This window comes from Zootoca vivipara, chromosome 6, assembly GCF_965207765.1.
Source record: "Zootoca vivipara chromosome 6, rZooViv2.hap1.1, whole genome shotgun sequence".
NCBI classification, from domain to species: Eukaryota; Metazoa; Chordata; class Lepidosauria; order Squamata; family Lacertidae; genus Zootoca; species Zootoca vivipara.
Window position 1 is genome coordinate 21,280,181 of NC_142589.1, and position 21,663 is coordinate 21,301,843.

At 45.5% G+C, this 21,663-nt stretch overlaps 1 protein-coding gene across 2 annotated transcripts; it reads left to right on the forward strand.

Moving 5' to 3' along the window:
• The first annotated feature begins 354 nt into the window (after positions 1–354).
• Positions 355–21,191, forward strand: TMEM51 (transmembrane protein 51). Of its 2 annotated transcripts, none has more exons than XM_035117308.3 (3): positions 355–397; positions 18,287–18,770; positions 19,668–21,191. In XM_035117308.3, the coding sequence occupies exons 2-3, from the start codon at positions 18,427–18,429 to the stop codon at positions 20,083–20,085; spliced, it is 762 nt and encodes a 253-aa protein (XP_034973199.1). In that variant the 5' UTR covers positions 355–397; positions 18,287–18,426; the 3' UTR covers positions 20,086–21,191. The 2 variants fall into 2 exon arrangements, with proteins under 2 accessions (XP_034973199.1, XP_034973200.1); XM_035117309.3 differs by lacking the exon at positions 355–397 and adding an exon at positions 14,202–14,367.
• Positions 21,192–21,663: the final 472 nt, after the last annotated feature.

The following is a 21,663-nucleotide window of genomic DNA, read 5'->3' on the forward strand; positions in this document are numbered from 1 at the left end:
CGAGATGCTCTTGGACTTCGTCACTGGCCAGGCTGGCGACTGGGGCTGATGGGAGCTGGAAGCCAATGACGTCCGGGACCGGGAGGGACAACACTTCCCCATTCCTGAGCTTAGGAAAGGCTGCCTCGAGCGTTGGCCCTGCTGCCTACCCACTGCCGCCCTCCTGCGCCCCACAAGCTGCTCAGCTGGGCGCAGGAGTCGATCGGAGGCTCTAGGACCCATCCGGCCCGCGGCTGCTTCCGCCGGTGCTGGCCGAGCGCGGGAGGGCAGGGCGCTGGAGCCGGGGGCGGCCACCGCGGGCGTGACGCTCGGCCACCCCCACTGAGAAGGACGGAGCGCGCTCGTAGCCTTCCGGGAACCATGCGCGGACGCCGGCGGGGCGCAGCTCAGCGCACAGGTGAGCTCAGCCCAGCGGCACCCCCTCCCTACCCAAACCCGCCCCTCGTGGGGGTGGGCGGTGAGAGCCCCTTTCTCATGCTCGACAGGGGCTCCCTCCCCCCCCCCCACATCTCCGCGGTGGAGATTTCTGTGATGGGGACGATTCAGTGTTGTCCGGGGTTCCGACGTGCGCTTTCTGACGATGGGGAGACTCAGAAATGCCGACCGGGAAGGGGGGGGGTGTTCAGCGCCTGTTGCGCTGCCATACTCTGCGTCTCCCTACCGTAGTAGAAACCATGGAGAGAGTGTGTGCGCGAGTGAGAGACATTGGAGCCGTACCCGCCGTCGGGTTGATCGTATACTGTATTAAAAGTCTGCGCTTCACTCTTTTAAGAGGGAACCATTGAGGACGGGGCGGGCTGGGCACTGCGGGGCGAGGCAGGTGGCGTGAAACCACTTGCTGGCCGCACGAGTCTGGCTTCTCTGCTTCTCCGTCTGGGGGACGCGGGACGGGGCGCAGGATCCCGGAGGCCCTAATGCGAGGGAGTGGCGACGCTGTGCGCACCTCCGACTCCTCGTTTTCTATCCTCTGGAAAAAGCCCCGGACTCGCGCTTTCTTCGGCAAGGGGTTGGGGGAGGACAAGCCCCACACCTAGCAAACTGGACTTGGGGCCTGCATGCAAGTGTGTCTGTTGGAGACTCCCTCCTTAAGGAACGGCAGCTTTCCTGCCTTCCGAAAATGCGCGCGCATGCAAAGTTGCGGTGCTGCTTTTTTTTCTTCTCGTTTTCCTCCCCTTCCTCCTTTCTTTCCACCCTTCCTGCAGCGTCTTCGTTTCCGGGAGAGAGCCCTGCCTCTCCCTCGCTTCCTCTTCTTTCTCCTTCTTGGCTTTTGCAGGACTTTGCCCAGGCGGGAGTTTTTCTTCTAACTGTTGCTTCCCGGATCTTGGAGGTGGCCCCTACACGCCCGATCTTCGGAGGGAAGGCAGTTTTGCAGACGCGCGCACACATATCTTTTGCATTTGCGTCTGAAGAATTGGAACACCTCTAGATGCTGATGATTTCTTTATTTTTGAGCATGTATAGTGCCCAGAATCACAGCAGAGTTTGAGCAGCTTTGAGCTTGACTCTTTTTTAGGCCATTAATTTTTAAGTACAGTAGCGGTTACTTTTAACCTGATGTTTTGGACCACAACTCCCATCATCCTCAGCTGGCAGAGCTGATGGGTGTTGTCCACAAAAGCATCTGGTTTTGGAGAGCCTTACATAGTGTGAAATGTTTTTTATTGGGCTTGTATTGTTAGTTGGATTTTTATATCTGATGTACCTTGGGATTGCTTGCTTTGTAAAAAGTGGGTGAAAATGAGTACATAATAGTATTATTACCAGATGCAAAAGGGGACATTTGTTTGCCTTCAGACCTGTAAACTTTGTCTGCAAGAGATGCTGCATTAGGTAAAACCTGGTTGTCACAGAGTTATTTCCCATTATCCCTTGTCCTCACAACTTCCCTGTGAGGTGGGCTAGGTCAAGAGATGGAAGCTGAACCAAAGTCCATAGCTGCCAAGTTTTCCCTTTTCTCGCGAGGAAGCCTATTCAGCATAAAGGAATTTCCCTTTAAAAAAGGGAGAACTTGGCAGCTATGCAAAGTCACCCCTGAACTTTGAGGCTGAGCAGAGATTGCAGCTCAGGGCTCTACACTGTCATCCTCCTGGGACCTTCTCAACAAGCTTGGACTCATGACCCACCATCTCTGATCTAGTGGGCATCCCGGTTAGGGGCTGATGAAAGTTGTGTTATGAAAACATATGGAAGGCCACAGGCTTTCTCCTCCATTCTGATTTGCATTCGCTTTCCCACACAACTCTTAAGCCTTCCAGAGCAGTGGCTGTCATAACAAAGACAGAGCCTTGCGGCACTTTTGATGGTGTAGCAGATTTGTGTGTGTGTCATTGACTTTTGTGGACTAAAATCCACGTGATCAAGTGCATGGCTAGCCTCGGTTCTCTCACACGCAGGTAGACTCAGGCCGAGGCGCCAAATGGCTTTGGAAATGCAAGATGCACAATTTCTTTGGCAGGGAGGGGGTGGAATTCAAAACATACGGAGGGCATCTCCGATCAATAAGCCACACTGACTCTCCACCACATCTGCAGTCTGTGGCAAATGTAGACCGAGTTTGAATGTATGCACTGATCACTCGCAATAGGGGCATGTTACAGCATCACCAAAGACCATTTGGTTTGCTGATTTAACGCACTGCAATGGGAGAGAGAACCTAGGTTCCTATTGCGTCCTAGATGAATGCAATCAAACTGGCAGAAAAGTTATAACTGAGCAATTATGGGAGTGGGTGTACTTACTGCAACAGTTACCGGTAAGTACAGTGGTAAAAGACCTTGCAAGCACTGGGTTAGGTTTTCTCTCAACATCCTCCAGAAGTTAGTCTAAAAAGCAGGAGAGGGAGACCTCAGGTCCGGGGATTGAATGCAGTCATCCAAGTTTTTCTGTCTGGTCCTCGGGACTCTGCAGACCCCTGACTACACATACACCCCTGACTAGCTCTTACCACCATGCGTGTTTCTGCCTAGGCGAAATGTACGGTATCCTCAAACTTCCATAATGCCCCCTTGCTTCTTTATTGATTTTAAATATTTCTATATGACAATTAACTAAAGTTCCATAGCAGTTAATAGCAATTCAAGCAAAAATATAATAAGATTATAAAAAGTATATAATGAAACTGAAGAGCAGTACAGCAATCCAAATATATAGTAAAGCAATCCAAATAGAACAGCCATAACGGTGTGGTTAATTTCCAAAGGCCAGTTGAAACAAAAGTAGTGAGAAGTCAGTAAAGAAAATTTTCCTAAGAAGGGAGTTGGATTAATATTTTGCTCCTGAAGGGGGATAATAGTTTTATTCTGTTCTATTTTCATAATTCTGTTTTATTATTTTTATGTTGTATTTTCCTGTACCACTTAAGGGTTTTTTAAAATATTAAGTGGCTCAGAAATGTTTTAAAGCAGTTGTTCCCAAACATTTTCGAGGCACTGCCCCCTCTGTTCCATAAATTCATTCCCAGTGCCCCCTACTCTATTAAAAGTATTGTTAAGAAAAGCTGTTTGCATGACCCACTAAGGAGGATAATAACACAATAAAATTCAAAAATCCAATTAACACTATCTTGTTTAATGAATTCAACAACACTGATGAACTTGCTCCAATGATACCAACTTTTCAAAGTCTCATAGTCATTTAGCAAGAGGTTTACTATGTTTAGTAACTGTTGTTACTAAACAACAGTTTAGTTGACCCTATGGACCAGAGCACGTCCGGCACTCCTGTCTTCCACTGCCTCCCGCAGTTTGGTCAGACTCATGTTCATAGCTTCAAGAACACCGTCCAACCATCTCATCCTCTGTCGTCCCCTACTCCTTCTTCCCTCAATCTTTCCCAACATCAGGGTCTTTTCCAGGGGGTCTTCTCTTCTCAGGAGGTGGCCAAAGTATTGGAGCCTCAGCTTCAGGATCTGTCCTTCCAGTGAGCACTCAGGGCTGATTTCCTTAAGAACGGATAGGTTTGATCTTGTAGTCCATGGGACTCTCAAGAGTCTCCTCCAGCATCATAATTCAAAAGCATCAATTCTTCGGCGATAAGCCTTCTTTATGGTCCAGCTCTCACTTCCATACATCACTACTGGGAAAACCATAGCTTTAACTATACGGATCTTTGTCAGCAAGGTAATGTCTCTGCTTTTTAATACATTTAAGTATAAGCTAAACAATAGCTTGTTTAGCTTATACTTAAATCCGGCACTGAGTTTGGTGCGCTGTTTTCCTCTTAACGTGTCAGGTTGTGGCGCGTGAACTTGGGCAGGAGGGAGACGATAAATGTCTCTTTTGCAGTAGGGAACATAGGAAAGTGCCTTCCTCAAAGTCAGGCCTTTGGTTCATCTAGCTCAGTGTTTCCCAAACTTGGGTTTATTTGGACTACAGTTCCCATCATCCCTGACCACTGCTCCTTCAAGCTAGGGGTGATGGGGAGTTGTGGTCCAAAAACAGCTGGGGACCCAAGTTTGGGAAGCCCTGATCTAACTCATTGCTGCCTACACTGACTTGCAGTGGCTCTCCAGAGTTTCAGGCAAGAGTCTCTCCAAACCCTACCTAGATATGTCCAGGAATGAATATGAGATCTTGTGCACGCATAGTAGATGCTCTGACACTGAGGTACGGCCCTTGCCAAAATTAAAGTACCGTAATACATATAGGAGGGGCGGGTCATTAAATCCAGGGTCTAGAATTACCTAGTAGGGATGAAATCTGAGGTGTCGTCTTGCTTCGTTAATTTTTCACGAATTAGAGAGCCCGTTCCTTTGTTGCAAGCTCTTTCATTCCTGTGAAGTATTTCATAAGGCTTCAATGGGCACCATAATTCAAAAGCATCAATTCTTCGGCGATCAGCCTTCTTGTTTAGTAACTACTTCACTGTTTTAGTAAATTATTAATGCGATGCATGGGCTTGATGAAGTGATACCAGTTTCTCTGCTTTAAAGTCGTGTAGCAGGAATCTTAAACCACCCTGTTTAGTAATCTGAAGTTGATTTCTTTGCTCGGAGAGTAGCTGGACGACCACACTAAAACCACGTTCCACCAAATTGGATGTCGAAAATGCAACAACAAGCTTCTGAACCACTTTCCATAGTGCAGGATAGCAGATCAGAAGTTTCCTTCTGGACCCAGAACTACCGGTATTGGTGTGGTTTCTTACAACTTTGCCTCAGCTCAGTGTCATTTTGTATCTCAGTTTTTTGTCCACTTCCTCAGCTCCACTACACCCCAATGCAATGCTGTGGTGTTTAAAATTATTATTATTATCATCATCACCATCATCATCAAAGTTCAAAAGCCTCTGGTTTTCACTGCTGGTCTCCCCCCATCCCACCCCCGTACTGGATCACACACCCAAAGAAAAACCACTTTGGCAATATGGCTGTTAGCATATTTATTACATATTAACTCTCACCAGCAGCCTGCTTTTGGAGCGGGACTGAACTGTAGAGTTGGAAAGGGGCCCAAGGGCCCTCTAGGTCCAACCCCCCTGCAATCCAGGAATCTGGAGGGCCACATTTGCCTTATAGGTCTGAACTGCCTCACCTCTGACTTAGTGTTATGTAACCCATCACAGTTACTGAGTCCATTTCACCTTTTCTTTTAGCTATGGTTTTTGTGCTAGTCAGGCCTGTGTACGTTGTAAGTCCCTTCCATACACTGGTTGGAATTGGACCTGCATCTCTCCTTGCTGGTAAGGTGGCAATCATGAGTGGGACCTTCTACAGACAGGTGATCCTGTTGCAGCATCCTGATGAGCCAGTAGGGCAGCAACAGTTGTCAAAATTTGTAGGGAAGCCTCTCTGTCTGCTGCTAGGACCAGGTGTGTTCTGCATCAAGTTAAACCAGTTTTTTGAACCTTAAATAACCTCTGTGTGTCCGCAGATATTTGCATGTAATTTACTGCGATAAAAGGTGCATTTCTGAAAAGGAAACGCTTAACGTTTCCAAAATAGTTAATCGATGTTAGATTTTATTTTTTAAAATGGTTTTTATTGCATAGTTTTATGTGTACTGTAAACAGCTTTGATATTTTTCTGTGAATAGCAGTATATAAAATATATTTTAAAAATTTATAAATAGATACAATAACAATGAATGGCTGTGAAACAGATAAAGCTGTGTATACCGGTAATCACTTTTTAAATAAGCAGATTATCATGCTCTTTGGGTATGCTCAAACTAGTATTATTTAATTCCTGGTTTGAATTTGATTGATCCGATGCTAATCCTATTCACAGCAGATCCATGGAAATCAACGGCCATTACCAGAATGGGTCTATTAATTTTAGTTGGAAATTAACTTAGTTGGAAAATACAACAATTTGATTGTACAGTTGCTTGTTTTATTTGTTCTTTGCTATTGCTCTGGATAGGGCAAGGTAGCTGGGCCAAGATACATACAGTATAAATGGTAATCAGATATATAACATAATATGGAATAAAAGCATTCTGGGCACTGTAGTTTGTTGGGGGTTGCTGCAAATTGTAAGCCTTTGAGTATCCTATGTGAACTCCAAACAACATTTAAACCACACTGTAAGGCTGCAATCCTAAACTCATTTACAGTCGAGTATGTCCCACTGAAATACTTGGTGCTTACTTCTAAGAAAACCTCTGCAGGACTGTGTTGTGTCCTTTCAGTGCCGGATTTACATATAAGCTAAACAAGCTATAGCTTATGGCGCCACTCTCTTGGGGGGCCCTAAAAATTTTAAAGAAAAAAAACCTGGATGTACATTTCCAAAATATAAGATAAAAAACAAATAAAACCTACATGCAGCAAACAGTGTTTTGTTTTTGTTTGTTTTGTGTGGGCTCCTATGATGTAAGTAATGGGCCCCCAATCATTTTAAGTTAGAGCTTAATAATTATTTCACTATTAATATACTTCTTCTTGATTGTATTTCATTATTAATATACTTCTTATTTGTATTTCAGTTCAACAATTGCTTTGATAAAATACATATTTTGTTATAAAAGATGGGGGAATAAAAGATGGGCTTAAGATACTATTAGGTCCATAAATTATCATATAGCATATATTCAACACCAAAAACAGCCACAATTTGTTGTTGACAAAGGACAGCTGGACATATAAAGTGGGAATAGGGCTTGCCGATCAGGTCGGCGGTTCGAATCCCTGCAATGGGGTGAGCTCCCGTTGCTCGGTCCCTGCTCCTGCCAACCTAGCAGTTCGAAAGCACGTCAAAAAGTGCAAGTAGATAAATAGGTACCGCTGTAAACTGTGTTTCCGTGCACTGCAGAAGCACTCAGAAGCAGCTTAGTCATGCTGGCCATATGACCTGGAAGCCTTATGCTGGCTACCTCGGCCAGTAAAGCGAGATGAGCGCCACAACCCTAGAGTTGTCCGCAACTGGACCTAATGGTCAGGGGTACCTTTACCTTCAGTAGTTTAGGGCCTCATCAAACCTAAATCCGGCCCTGTGTCCTTTATTGAACAACAACTCCTAATGAAGTTAAGTTCAAGAGTTTTTGACTACAGAACCATTTTGATATAATTACTTATGCTTCACCTCAAGCACCCTAAATTGGATTGCAGAAGCCATATCACTACTAAGCACTGCCTGTGTTTCTAAGCATAATTTCATATTTTTACCTCTGTGAGGACTAGAAACATGCATGCATTTTTCTCTGAGGATACTTGTATTTTCCACTAGGCACACATGTCACACTTGGCTTCTATAGCTCCAATCTTTTCTACACTCACCTCATGGTTGTTTCTCATGCCCTTTCTGAGAGATTCCTTTCATTAACCTCGCTGCTCTTCAAAAGTTGGTTTTTCAAAGCATGGGTGAAAAGGAAGGTTGTGAATGAAAACAACAAAAACGCCAGAGGCAAGCTTTTGTGACCTACAGAGTTCTTCAAGCTTAGATGTTCAGAACCAAAAACCTACACCACACACTCCTGCAAGCCTGGCCTACTGAACAAGGAAGCAGGAAGTTATTTTATTTCTTTATCATTTTATTATGGAGGTACCTAGCTCACCTTCCAGATAAGCCCACAGAGTGGCTTACACTGTTAAGATCAAAGAAATAAAAAGCATTAAAATGCATATACTCTAAAAGCAGATTGTTTTTTGGGTTTTTTAATGCAATTTAATAATTATTAATGGCTCTCTTCCACCTTTCCCCCATATCTTATCTTCCCAACAAGGTAGATTAGGCAGAGGGACTGACTGCATTAATCACCTTGCAGATATTGAGTGCTTGCTGGTGGAAGACTGAATTACAAAAATCCTCGCAGAGTAGCCAAGGGCCACAAACTCTCATGGAGAACCTCCTGGGGGCCGCATTACAGCACTGGGCAGGGTGAAAGCTGGGTGGATCAGTGGTTCTAGATTAGCATTGCATTCAGCTAAGTACTACTCAGAGGAGATCCATTGGAATCAATAGACCTAAGTTGGTTGTGCTCATTAACTTCAGTGGGTCCACGTTGAGTAAGGCCAGCATTAGCTACAACCCCAAAGGAAGCCACATTCCAACTGCACAAAAATTGGAGAGTATCTATGCCTGCATAATATGCCTTTCTTTGTCCTGCATTCAGGCATTATCAGAATTTGATGACACACTTCACCTGGCGTAAGTGCTTAAAGGGGGTGCTGCCTGAGAAGAGTCCTGAGGGCCGGATAGGGAGACTTGAAGGGCCCTGAGGTTCCCCATTGTTGTGCTTGGGGAATGTACCAAATAGGGTCTGTGTGTGCCCCCACCTTGTTAATACCTGCTTGTTTATGGTGTTATTTCAAGCATCCAGACAAACTGGAACAGGCCTTCCAGTTTTTGTTTGCTGTGACTAAGTTTCATTTGTACCGCACCCTTCCTCTAAGGACGCCAGGGTAGCCATCGTGTTCTTCCCAGTTGCTCCACATCCATGTTTTTTTTTAAAAAAATATTTTCTTCTTGGGATATATGCATTGCCTAGGCCAGAGCCTCTGTGGTGGGCAACTTAACAACAGCACACAGAATTCCCAAATATGAAATTTAAAACATATGCTGGCGACTTGTCCTCTTACGCAGGGCTTACATTTCAGACCCTGTGTGCATAAGTGAAATTGGCTAAAGTGGGGAACACCTTCTAAATATCCTTTAAATGCCCTCTCTGTCGCTCTCCAATTCAGATCAGAAATACTGTACCAAAAATATCCACAAGTGTAATGGAAGCTCTGGCGCTGGCTGGAGACTGGACCAGATGGGCCATTGGCCTGATCCAACAAGCTCTTCTTATGGAGGTGAAGGAAGAGGAAATGTCATCTGGCCTAAAGTCAGCTGGAGATCTTCCTGAGGATTCAAACCCATCTCTCTCCAGTCAAGAGTGTGACATTCATCCCATTATACTATGCTTCCCATCCTTTCACTGGTGACATTTGACGGGTCAGTGGGGCTGCCCACCTATCCATCACTTGATGTTGTATGACATGAGGTCACCCTATCCCAGCCAAAAGTGGCACACCTTGTATTTGGCACCAAATTTAAATTGCGGCAAGTGATAGGTGTGCTTTATTTTAGCTGTGATCTTTAACTAGGACCAGTGGGTTGCAGTAAATTACGGTAGTTTGTTTGGGTCACACAGTTGGGTTTGGCCTCTTCTGGCCGTGCACCCTAAGACTTCCTCTTATTGTTCTTCTCAGTTTGTCATGCTGTAATTTCCTGCACAGTCTTTATTTATTTATTTATTTATTTATTTATTTATTTATTTATTTATTTATTTTCTTTGCTGTGTCCCTTCTTTCTGTACATTTCACATTTCCCCCCTGTCTCCCCACCCCCCCAGGTTTTGTATTAGCAACAGCTTCTGTGTAAGAAAAAGGTTTGAAGTGTCACCCAGCCTGTTTTTATTATTTTAAGTATTTTATAACATACTGGTTATTTACAGTATTCATGACCCATTGAATAGTAGAACTTAAACAGGGCTGTGTCAGAAAGGAAATAGTTCCCTTCTCAAACCCCCAGTTGAGATCCCTCAATTCCCTGGAAGTCCCGAGTAGCTTCTATTGCAGGCTTCCCCAGCCCTCCAGATGTTTTGAGACTACAGTTCCCATCAACCCTGAGCACTGGTCCTGCTAGCTAGGGATCATGGGAGTTGTAGGCCAAAAACATCTGGAGGGCCGCGGTTGAGGAAGCCTGTTCTCTTGCCTCGTATCCTTCAAAGACGCCAAGCAGCAGCACCATAGAAATGGATTGGGGGGAGGGGTTGAAAGCAATTGATGACCGGGGTGGGTGGGTGGGTTAGCACAGCATTACCTTGGAGGAAGATCCTCCCCTTCTTCCAGGCTGATTTCCGAGATTTCATCTTCGTTGAAATCAAATTGTGTGTATGTGTGGTGTCTTGTGATTGATTATGCAAGGTGGGGCTTATCTGCCCCCCCCCAAATATTTTATTCAAGTTGACACCCCTGCCAACTTCTCTCTGCCACAGTCTCTCTTTCTGCTTACTAAACCCTGTTACTGTACCTCTTCAGCTTTCGACACCCCACCACCACCAAAACATCATCTCCCTCTGACCACTTATCATCATCCCACCACCAATTCCCGGACTCTGAGCCTTCTTCCCTTGGGAAGTCCCCAGTTGAATCCTCCCACCATTCCTCTGTGTCCAGCCAGTCCCATGACATCGAGGGGGCATGGGCGTGACCAGGATTTACATTGGGGGGTGGGGCAGAACCAAGCTATTTGCGACACGATTGGTCAGTTAGTTAAGTATTGTTACTTATTTACTTGATTTAGGGCGGCAGCTGCGCCTGCACCCTGCTGCCTCCCTGGCCATGCCCATGCAAGGGACAATGCTTTTGAATGGATTCTCCAGCAGCCATGGGCGTAGGCAGGGGGGCAGGAGGGGGCAGCTGCCCCCCCCTAGAAGCAAAAAAATTAATGTATTTTACAGACCATAACCAGCACTTTTCCCCTCCAAAAACTGAAGTGGAAAGGGCTTTGCTTTAGCAAGAGCAGCTAAGTCTCCGCTTGCTGGGGGGGGGACACAGCAGTAACAAAAACAAATCAAATAAATAAAGCAAAGTGGCTACCAGTAGTTAAGCAGTTAAGACAATGGAGCATATATCCCCAGGCAAGATTCGATAGCTGACCATTTCACCCTATTGTTCTTAAGTGGGAGTTGTTAATGAGCATTCAGGAGCATTAAGAGTTCTATTGGCGATTTAATGAGGGTGCAGACTCAGAGGATTCAATTTGACTAAGGTGGCTCTGCAAGGCTAAAAAGAAGTGAATAAGAAAGGGGGGGGGCTGTAGCTTTGACAGACACAGTGATGTTTATAAAAAGCATTGTTGTTCCAGTCTGCCCCTCCTCCTGCATCTGTATACTGTAAATCAGGGGTGGCCACCTCCCAAGAGACTCTGACCTACTCAGAGTTTAAAACTGGGGGTGATCTACCCCCTTTTGGGGGGTCCAGGTCAAAGCTGTTGAGTTTTTTTTTAAAGGAAGGGAAGCCCTGTTTTTTGGGGTTTAGGTCAAACTTGTTGAGCTTCTTTTAGGAGGGAGGGAGGCCCATTTTTGTTTAGGGCTTCAGGTCATAGTTCAACTTTTTTGAGGGAGGAGGAAAATTTTGGGTGAGCTTTTTTTAGGGGGGCCAGTGACCTACCAGTGATCTACCACAGACATCCAGTGATCTACTGGTAGATCACAATCTACCTGTTGGACGTGCCTGCTGTAAATCAAGCAGAGAGAAAGCTGCTTACAAGGCTCCTGTACATGCAGAGTTCCAGCATCACAGCGTCACCCAGAGGCACCCACAAATATGAGTTATCCCTCTATTTCTTCCTTCCTTCCCTCCCTCTTCCATCCTTAATAAAATACGGGGGGGGGGCAGATAAGCCCCACATAGAAAGCCCATCAACATGGGGGGATGACTCTTTCAAATACGGTATTTACCAGTAATTGGGGGGGGGGCACCTAGGCCTCTAGGAGTTGGATGCTATGCCTAGGAGTAGGACAATTCAAGAAAGCAGAATGATGCATATGCTATGGTAATATATCAATAGAATCATAGAATTGTAGTCGGAAGGGACCACAAGGGTCATCTAGTCCAACCCCCTGCAATGCAGGATTTTTTTTCCTAAGGTGGGGCTTGAACCATGGTTGAAATATTATGCTGATATGCAGCAACGCCTCGGAGCCGTCGTGGCTGCGGCCGTGTCTTGCCTCGCCCTCGCCCGCCCTGCCACCCCCTCTCGCCTGCCCGACCCTCCCGTCCTCTCCAGCCAAGCAGGGTAGCCGCCAACGCTACCAGCCCCAGAAGCACAAGGTGGCCGCTGCTGCCACCGCCACGATGTCATCAGGCCCGCTGGCGCTTTAGCCCCGCCCACTTTGTGGCCCCGCCCCTTCCGTGCCTTGGCCCCGCCCCTGAACGACCATGGCTCCCCCCCCTAGTTTTGATCCTGGCTACGCCCCTGCCAGCAGCTCAATCCTGCTGGTTTCCTCGGGGCCACCAAACACTTGGAGGACCTATGCAGAGTGAGGAACAGGTGGTGGTGATGATGATCCCTTGCCCTGCTTCTCATTAGACATGCACGATTACAGCTCAAGAGGAGGTTGGGCCAAATTAATATTGTTCCGCAAAATGGCTTTTATCAGGAGTAATTAACCTCCGAATGACCACTTTATCTGCTTAAAAGCAGCTATAAGCACATCTCTGCCATTTCTCTGTAAACGAAACAGAGGAGCAAAGACAATGTCCATTAGCTTTGTTAGGTTAGCAGCTGATGAGTTACCAAGAAGCACTTAACTTAATGGAAATTCTCCTGCCCACCTTACCTTGATTTGGAGGGTTTTAGGATTTGCTAGGATGTTCCCGACACAGAAACCTTGTCAGCTCATTTGTTTAAGAAATTACTCTATTGAAGTTAGAGAGCTTTTTAATGCAACGGTGGCTCCAGCATGGTTTAGTGTTGCAAGGATGAACCACTGTAAATCTGACGTTGCACTCTGCTCCCTCCCCTCTTTTCCTTCACATTCATAGTAGAATAACCACAGTGTAATGTTACAGCCAAACCACCAATTGTGGTTACTCTTAACTCTGGTTGGTTTGAAACAAGCCAGCTTCTCAGACTCTGCTTTAAAGTTGATTGTTTTAACACACCCTCGTTGTTGCTGTTGTTATCAGACTGCAAAGTAAAAAAATTACAGATCTGTTTGCCAGCACCAAAACAACATCCATTCAGGATGTGGATCCTCATAGATCTTCATGTTATTTACATGAGATGAGAGAGCAAAACCACTAGCACATCATGAAATGCATCTCTGAACCTAGCAGTGACCTTTGATTGATTGATTGATTGATTGATTATACTGATTGATTTATCCCTCCAAAAGGTACCGTGGTGCAGCCTACAACACTTACAACAAGGCACCATAATTATAATAAAACCATTTTAAATAACCAACAATTCAAATAAAACACATTAAAGAACAGTGATCGCAAAAGCTATTTTTAAGGACTACACTACAAATAATACTTCAGGTTCCAAATGCATGGACAAACTCTACAATAAAAATGCCTGGAACCAGTTTCTCAATAACCTTTGCAGTGGGAGCAGATGAAATATCCTTTGGGGTAGAATTCTAGGGTTTGGGGCTGCCACTGAGAAAACCTGGTCTTGCGTCATTGCCTTCCCATTTGATGATGGTTTTGAGAGGACCCTTGTAAAATTATGAGGAGCCATAAAAATCCAGAGGGGTGTGTGACTCAGATGTCCTCAAGAGTGCCATTGTGCCCACAGAGACCACATAGCTTGGGTTCTAACCACTACCCCACGCTACCAATCAGCAATAAGCAGTGCAGCAGACAGGAATTGGAGAGGTGCGGAAGAGTATCCACTGGCAGAAGGGCTGTTCCAACGCTCCTCCCCTCTGCCCCCCAAACCTAAACAGTGAGCAAGCTCTACTTAAGCACAGCCATATCTGGAATTGCATGTGGATAATGTTCCTTCCCCACTGGCTTGTCTGCCCTTTCTCCGTTGCCGGTGCCAAGCCGTTCACTGTTTACGAGCTTCAAACATGATGGCTGTCGGCATTTTCGAAGATTTGAGCACTTTCTGTCTCTTGCTCTGCCGCTGGGACCACACAGGATGGTAGGCTTCAGTTGTGAGTGTGACAGGAAGCTTAATTAGCAGTGGCAAACAATGAAGGGGATGGGGCGGGGGGGGGGGAGCCTCTAAGGAACCAAAGCGTGCCGCAAGCAATGCCAGCCTCTGTGATTCTTGTTTTGGGTTATGCTGGATTCGTCATTGGTTGTGCAAACCGGCAGCGACTTTTTGGCTTCTGTTTCCAGACACATCATAGTATCATTAGCAGTTGCAAAAGAGGTGAGGTCGGAGGTGGAGAGAACGCAGTGGCGTAGCTTCTTAACTGGGTGAGTTCTCTCATTGGGGCCTCATTTAACGGGCATAACTGGCCTGAAGGACAGGGTTCACTTTTGCTACCTCCCAATGCCTTCACATCTATGGGGTAAATCATTGACAGAGGCAAAAGATTCAGTTTAAAAAATGCTGCTGCTGCTGATGTAGTCATATTGAAGCTCGGCAGAGTTTATTGTCTGAGATTGCAAAAGTTTAATCCAGAGATGATGGAACAGGTGTTCAGTCTGCTCTGGATATGACTGTTCCCCCATAGCTTTGTAGTCTTGGGAATCATAGAATCACAGAATTGTAGAGTTGGAAGTGACCTAAGGAGTCATCTAGTCCAGCCCCCTGCAATGCAGGAATCTCAACTAGATCATACATGACAGGTGGCTATCCAGCCTCTGCTTAAAAACCTCCAAGGAAGGAGAGTCCACCACCTCCCAAAGAAGACTGCTCCATTGTCAAACAGCTCTTAGTGTCAGAAAGTGCTTACTGTCAGAAAGTCCTTCCTGATGTTTAGTCATAATATCCTTGTCACTTGAATCCAAGGTCAGGGTGGACCAGAAGTCTAAATAAATACAGTCAGAAGCTCTCTCTCGATCTTCTTCCTTTTTTTGCTTGACAATTGAGAGTGAGTGACTGACTCCCAGGTAACCTTTGTGACGACCAAGTTTAACAAAGTGCTTTAAATGTTGGCGCACAGCCAGATTGCTAATGCTGGGCGTTGTTAAGTGTAATGATTACTGGCTAGTTCAGGTTCAAAGATCCCAATTGATTGAACTGCTCCTTCTAACCTAGCTGGCTTAAGGCTGAACCTTCCTTTCTAAGTCTAGGGAAGGCAGAGTTGGAAACGGGCAGAGCAAGGTGTATTATTGGACCTTGGGTTCAATCAGACAGCTGCACATAACTATTGCTGAATGTTCTGGGGAAGGGCTGTAGCTCTGGGACAGCATTTGTGTTGCATGCAGAAAGTCCCTGGTTTGATCCTTGGCATCTCCCAGTAGGGCTGGAAAAGACTCCAATGCTTGTCCTACTAAGAGTTCTTGTTGGCATCCGTCTATCTTGAGAGACAATGGAGTGCACCTCCAGGGGTGAAGTCAAACTGCTGTGTTAGCAGCACCAAAGTGGCCTCCATGGGGTGCAAGGTCCTGGGCTGCTCAGACAACAAGACCCCTGTCTCAACCTCACTGATGTGGTCCAAAGAAAGCAGAGCAATGTGTTTGGCACCAGCTTGGCTGCAGGAGTTGTCAGAAGGAGGTGTACAAGGCGCCATCCTAATGACTCCACTCTGTGTTTGTGTAGGATTTACTCCTTAGCCTTCTCCCGAAGGTATCCCACAAGATATCCCCTCACTTCCCTCCACAGCACATACCTTCTTGACTGTTGGACCAACTATTGGTCTTGTCTGCTCAATCTGCCAGAGCCTACCTTTGCATACAGGGCAAGTCCCTAACTCACCATGAATTTGAGACCCATCAGCTACCCTCACCTGGTTTACGGTAGCTAGCCAGTCAAAGCCATTCCTGGGGTGTGGCTGCTGCAGCATGCCGACAGTTTCTAGGAGCCACAGGTGAGAGCTGAGTGCATAGTGGGGACCAAAGGTGGACAAACTACCCCAGAAGGAGTGCACCATGTCATGACTTAGGTTCATGGGTTTCACATTGACTAGCAGTGGCGGCAGCAATTATTCGCTAGTGGTCTGGCTCAGTGTAAGGACAGCTTCCTCCATTGCTATACTCTGCTTCATCTATATGCAGGGAAGGGTTTCATTCAGTGGCAAAGTAATTGCTTTGCATGCAGAAGATTCTAGGTTCAAATTTCAGCAACCCCAGGTTGGGCTGGGAGACACCTGCCTGAAGGCCTGGACAGCCTCAGCTAGTCAGATAGTTTCCTATACTAATGTGCTGTTTGTTTAGACTCTTACCTTCAAGTTTAAAATGTTGTAGATCTTGTCTGGCATCTGAGCACCATACTTGGGTGGAAGATGTGGGATGTGAATTATTACCAGAGGGACTAGTAACAAAATGTTGCAGCATGGGTTCGCCCTTGTACACAATTCCTACCAGGCACTTTCCCAGGATGCTCCATTCAAATCGACCTTTCACTCTTGCTCACTGATCATGTTCAGCCCTTGCTAGGCTGTTTTGCAATTAAACTGTCAATGTTGGGTTATCCCCTAGCTTGCTGATACCTCCCTCTTATGAGTGGATGGTGCTGTTTTGGCTGCCCAAAGCACTGGCACTCACAGCAAAATGTAAATAATAAAGGGCATTTATAGATAAATGAGTGTATTGTTCTTGCATTGGTTTTCTTTTCTTTTAATGGTGTTCCGTGCACCATTTTCGTGGCCTCCAACATTTCACAGGTGTAAAATAGGGAAATGTCAATGATACCCACATTCCCAAAGCCCCCCTGCTCGAGAGAAGGGAGAGAAACATTATTTGTTTAATATAAATCACTTTTAAGTCGTGAGATCTGAAACACAGCAGTCCTTTGAAATTTGCACTTCTCAGAATTTTGCCATGGACTTGTTCAATCAAAAAATGTGTTAATAGTTGGAAAATGAAGGTAAAAAATGAACATATTTGTGAAAATAATATACAAAACTATATTCAGGAAAATTGCATGTAAGGGACAGAATTGTGTGTCTCAGGGCAAAATGCTGACAAACTTTCTACAGGTCTTAAAAATTGGAAAGTGGTGGAAATCCCATGCACCAATTGTGGGGGGAAAACAAGATGCTGCGACTGTGAAATTGATAGATTTGTCCGTCCCTTCGTGGAGCACATGCCTAGGAACTTCTTTGCTGCGATTCACACAAATGCAGCACCAACAAGCAAACTGGAATTATCCTGCGTTCGTAGTTTTCCATCAGCTCTCCCTTTATAGCCCTTAAGACGTGCCTCCTCTCTGTTATACTCCCATCTTTAAACAGTGGGTTGATGGCTATTCCAGGAGGAGCAACTAGTGTTGGGTGTTTAGCTAAAGTGTATTTACCTTAGCTAGCTAATTAGCAGATGTGCAATTAGTTACCTCCAAGGAAGTGCCAAGCCTGTGGTAGTTTTTGAAGGTGGTGGCAGCTGCTGCTGCTGTTATCAATGGGGGTGCCTCTCCAAACTCTCCAACTTCCTTCAGATCCCTCTCCAAAATTCGCCTTTTCCACAGAGCCTTGATTTATTTAATTACAGTGGAACCTCGGTTTTCGAATGTCTCCGTTGACGAACGATTCGGAACTCGGACACCGTGAACCCAGAAGTAAATGTTTCCGTTTTCGAACTTCAACTTCCGAGGCAGCTTCCGTATTGAGTTTTTCGTATTATTTTTTTCTGTTTTGAGGCTTCTGTATTGAGTTTTCGGTTTTCAAACATTTCAGAACTCAAATGGTCTTCCGGAAAGGATTACATTCGAAAACTGAGTTTCCACTGTATTTATTTTTTTAATTAAAGTACTTCCGTCCTGTTTTTCCCAGCACAAAAAAAAAAAAAAAAATCAGGCAGCTTTGCAGAGTTTAAAAGAGGTTGCCAATTCAGATGTTTTCAGACTCCCAAATCCCACCAGCCCCAGCCAACATGGTGAGGGTCAGGGACGATGGTAGTGGAAGGTAAGAATAAAAGAAAAAAATGCTTGGCCTGATTTGAACTACTCAGACCACTGTGAAGTGAAGCAAAGTGCAGGTGTGCCTCTGAATTCATGCTTCTCCAGATTTTGCAATGCAGCTCTACTGCCAAAAGCTGTGTACACCAATGTGTATCAGTGAAAAGTGAGTGCACACAAAATGCATATATTAGTGAAAATTATGCAGAAAAATACATTAAGTTGAAGAAAATGGCTTGCAAAAATTACCTAACTGATATGGGAAGGAGGGGGTAAGATTTTTCATTGTAAATGATGCCATTTTAATTTTTTCTTGCTCCTCCTTTCTTTCTCCAGGTCTCATTTTAAACTCTGGTATTTGGAAGGAACCCAAACTGGAGCCATTCCTGGACTTTGTTCCTTGATTTATGGAAGATATGTTCTGAATTGCACCCCATCCCCGTGCCCAGATCAAGGGGGCCCAGCATTGTAACAGGATGGCCTACTCCAGGTCGAACGGATCTCACTATGCTTTGACGGCAATAGGGTTGGGGATGCTTGTTCTCGGGATCATTATGGCCATCTGGAACTTGGTCCCCGGATTTGGCCCAAGTGGGAAGCCACACTCAGTTGGAAACAGCAGCAAGCCAGACGGTGGTCGAGGAAATACGTATAAAAGCAATACGTTTTCGGTGGCTTACGTCCTGGCTGGTGCTGGGGTCTTGCTCTTGCTTTTCTCCATCTGTTTGAGTGTCCGTGACCGAATGAGGCAAAGGGAAAGTGACAGCATCTCTAGGATACGGCAGCAAGTCTCGGTTGAGCACCAGCCACAGGAAGACAGGTGAGAAGATCGTCGCAAGACCAGATCCGATCAGGCTTTGCAAGCCAATGATTGATATATGGGATGGAGAGCCTGTGGCTCTCCAGATGTTGGCTACAATTCCCATCAGCCCCATCCAGCACGACTAATGTCAGGGGTGATAGGAATTACTTTCTCCAAAAAAGCAGGGTGGCTTTGTTTGGGGGGGGGACAAGGTGGGGTGCTATACAGAGGTCAACAGTGAGAGAAGGCAAGAGGGAGAAGGAGAAGGGAAGACACACACACATTGGATCCCGTAAACCAATATTGAAATTAATTATTTTTCACAGGTCCCCTCCCCCAGTCTCATTCAATCACAGATCCCATCTTTCTCCATTGGCTAAACCATAAAAATGACATGTTTCTGAGGCACCAAGCCTCAAAGTTCCAGTCAGGTCATATCACCTCTGTATTCACAGATGGAACCAGAGAATTGTAGAGTTGGAAGGGGGCCACAAGGATCACCTAGTCCAACCCTCTGCAATGCAGGAATCTTTTTGCCCAACATGGGGCTCAAACCCATGACTTGAGTCTCATGTTCTACCAACGGAGCTATCCACTTGCCCATGTGTTCTGTGACTTGGTAGCTTTGTTCTCATCTTCCTATATTTTTTTTTAAAAAAGGAAAAGCTCCATGAGGATCTTTGCCTCGGGCCCATGTTTTTGTGGTGCTTGCAAACAGCAGAACTGCAGGTTTTTTTTGTACAGTCTTAATAGTGTAAGGCTTAATACATTAGTGAGACGTGCTGGATAAAAAATATTTTAAATAAAATAAAATACTGTACCACCCAGTGAGTTTTCTGGCTTTTGGGATATCATAACCTGAATGAGGTAGTGCTAAAGCGAGGCAATGATGACTTCTAAACTCTCCCTCTGCAGTCAAGAAGAGGACGACGAGACGCCCTCTCGCTACTATGTGCCCAGTTACGAAGAAGTCATGAACGCAGAGCACCCTGAGCTGAGTGACATAGACAGAAGTGCAAGGATCAGTATGTCTCTGCCCTCCTACGAATCTCTCACCGGGATTGACGAAACCACGCCAACCAGGCCCGTTGCTGCCGCTGAAGAAAGGCCCAACATTGAACATCATCCCAGCAGACACAGTTCCCGCCTGAGCAAAAGACTCAAACCCTTGAAAGTCCGGAGGATCATGTCCGAAAAGCTACACCTAAAAAACCTCAACTTAGACCTCCCTGGTGGAAATAACACGGGGCGGATAACAATAGAGCCTCTGACCCCTCCGCCCCAGTACGATGAGGTTCCCAATAAGCACACAGAGAGCCGGGAAGAGACTTGAGGCAACTGTATGGACTGCTGACCAAAAGCATAGTTAAAAACTTGATTTCTGGGGCAATGCCAAGTTTGTGGCTTAAAAAAAAGCCGGGGTGAACCACACACCTATTTTGGTGACTCTTTGAATGAGGTGGATCAGTCTGGGACACGTCACGCTAGATCCTGGGTCTTGTGTCAAATGTTTCCCCATTTTAAAAACTAATGTCCTTGTGCATATAATACTAGTCTGCCAGAGAGAAGATTCTTGCCTAAGCTTCTTTTTGACATGCTAGAGGTTTTTTATATGTAGGATTTTATTTTTTCCCTCTTGGCATGAGAGCCTTGTCCTGAAGTGAAGCCGGGCGACAGGTCTGCTGTCTTGGTGAGAACAAAGCACAAATGAATCATCTTATGTCTAATGTACTGAAATTCAGATCTGGTCAGTGGGCTGGATCCTTTTCAGCCCCACTCCCTGTGGGGGGAATTGTGACAGGAGGGAGAGGCTGCCCACTTGTCAATCACGTGACACCACAAAATATGCCTAGTGTAGGACAGGTGGGTATGGCTTGACTATAATGGCCCCATGGGCCAAATGAGGAGGTCTCATGTGCCTACCTTAGTCTGGGCTGGGGGTTTCCCACCCCTGCACCAAGATGCACCTGAATTTTAGCAATAGGGAGCTTTTATATATATATAAATTATGACACATTTTTGCATGCCTCTTTTGGCAGTCATTTTTAAACGGTTTCTCCAGATGCTCGGCATGGTTACATCTTTACTTTGGCAGTTTCTGTTCACTGAGATATCAAAGGCTCTCTTTTCACCAGATTTTAGATTATGTGCAGAATGCACGGGTGCCATATCTATCCATCACAGAGAAATAAAATGTTACAGAGACAGAGGGATGTTTACTGCTGTTAAAGGAGTAATCTTTAGTGCCCCCCCCAAAAAAAGCGGCCAAAGATACTTGAGGTTCCGAAAGGAAAATGACAGCCTGTTTTTCTAACACACAGTCTTTTTGAATTCTTTAGCTACTCTATTGTAAATAAGGTTTTTTCCCCTAGTATGTAATATGTCAGAGTTGGGATGCTGTGAGTGGGCTTTCTTTTTATTAAAAAAGAATGTGTGTGATTTGTGTGTTGTCTAACCTGGAGGTTTTTTTTAGCAATGTGTAAGGGCATCTCATATTGTGCAAAGTACAATAATAAGCATGTACTCCTGCAGTCCCCAATTTTCTTGTCTCTGCCCCAATATAGCACCCTTCATTTTATTTCTATTTTATTATGGATGCGAATTGGCTAGAATCATCATTTCATCCCCTTCCCCCAAGTTTAGCCCTCTATCTTTCCTGGTACAGCAGTTAAATCTCTGAGGCTGGAAGGAGAGTCTGTATCCTGGGCTTCATGCACATAAACACTAAGGCACAGCTTGCCATTTTACACGCTGCTCCTGAAGAAGCTATAATATTTTGCTTTCTGGTCTCATACTGTAGAGCGGATGGGGGGGGTGCATATCCCTCCAGATGTTCTTGCAACCTAGCTCCCACCAGCACAACCAGTGGTTTGGAAAGTTGGGAAGTGTTCCCCATCCCTGCAGTGGGGCA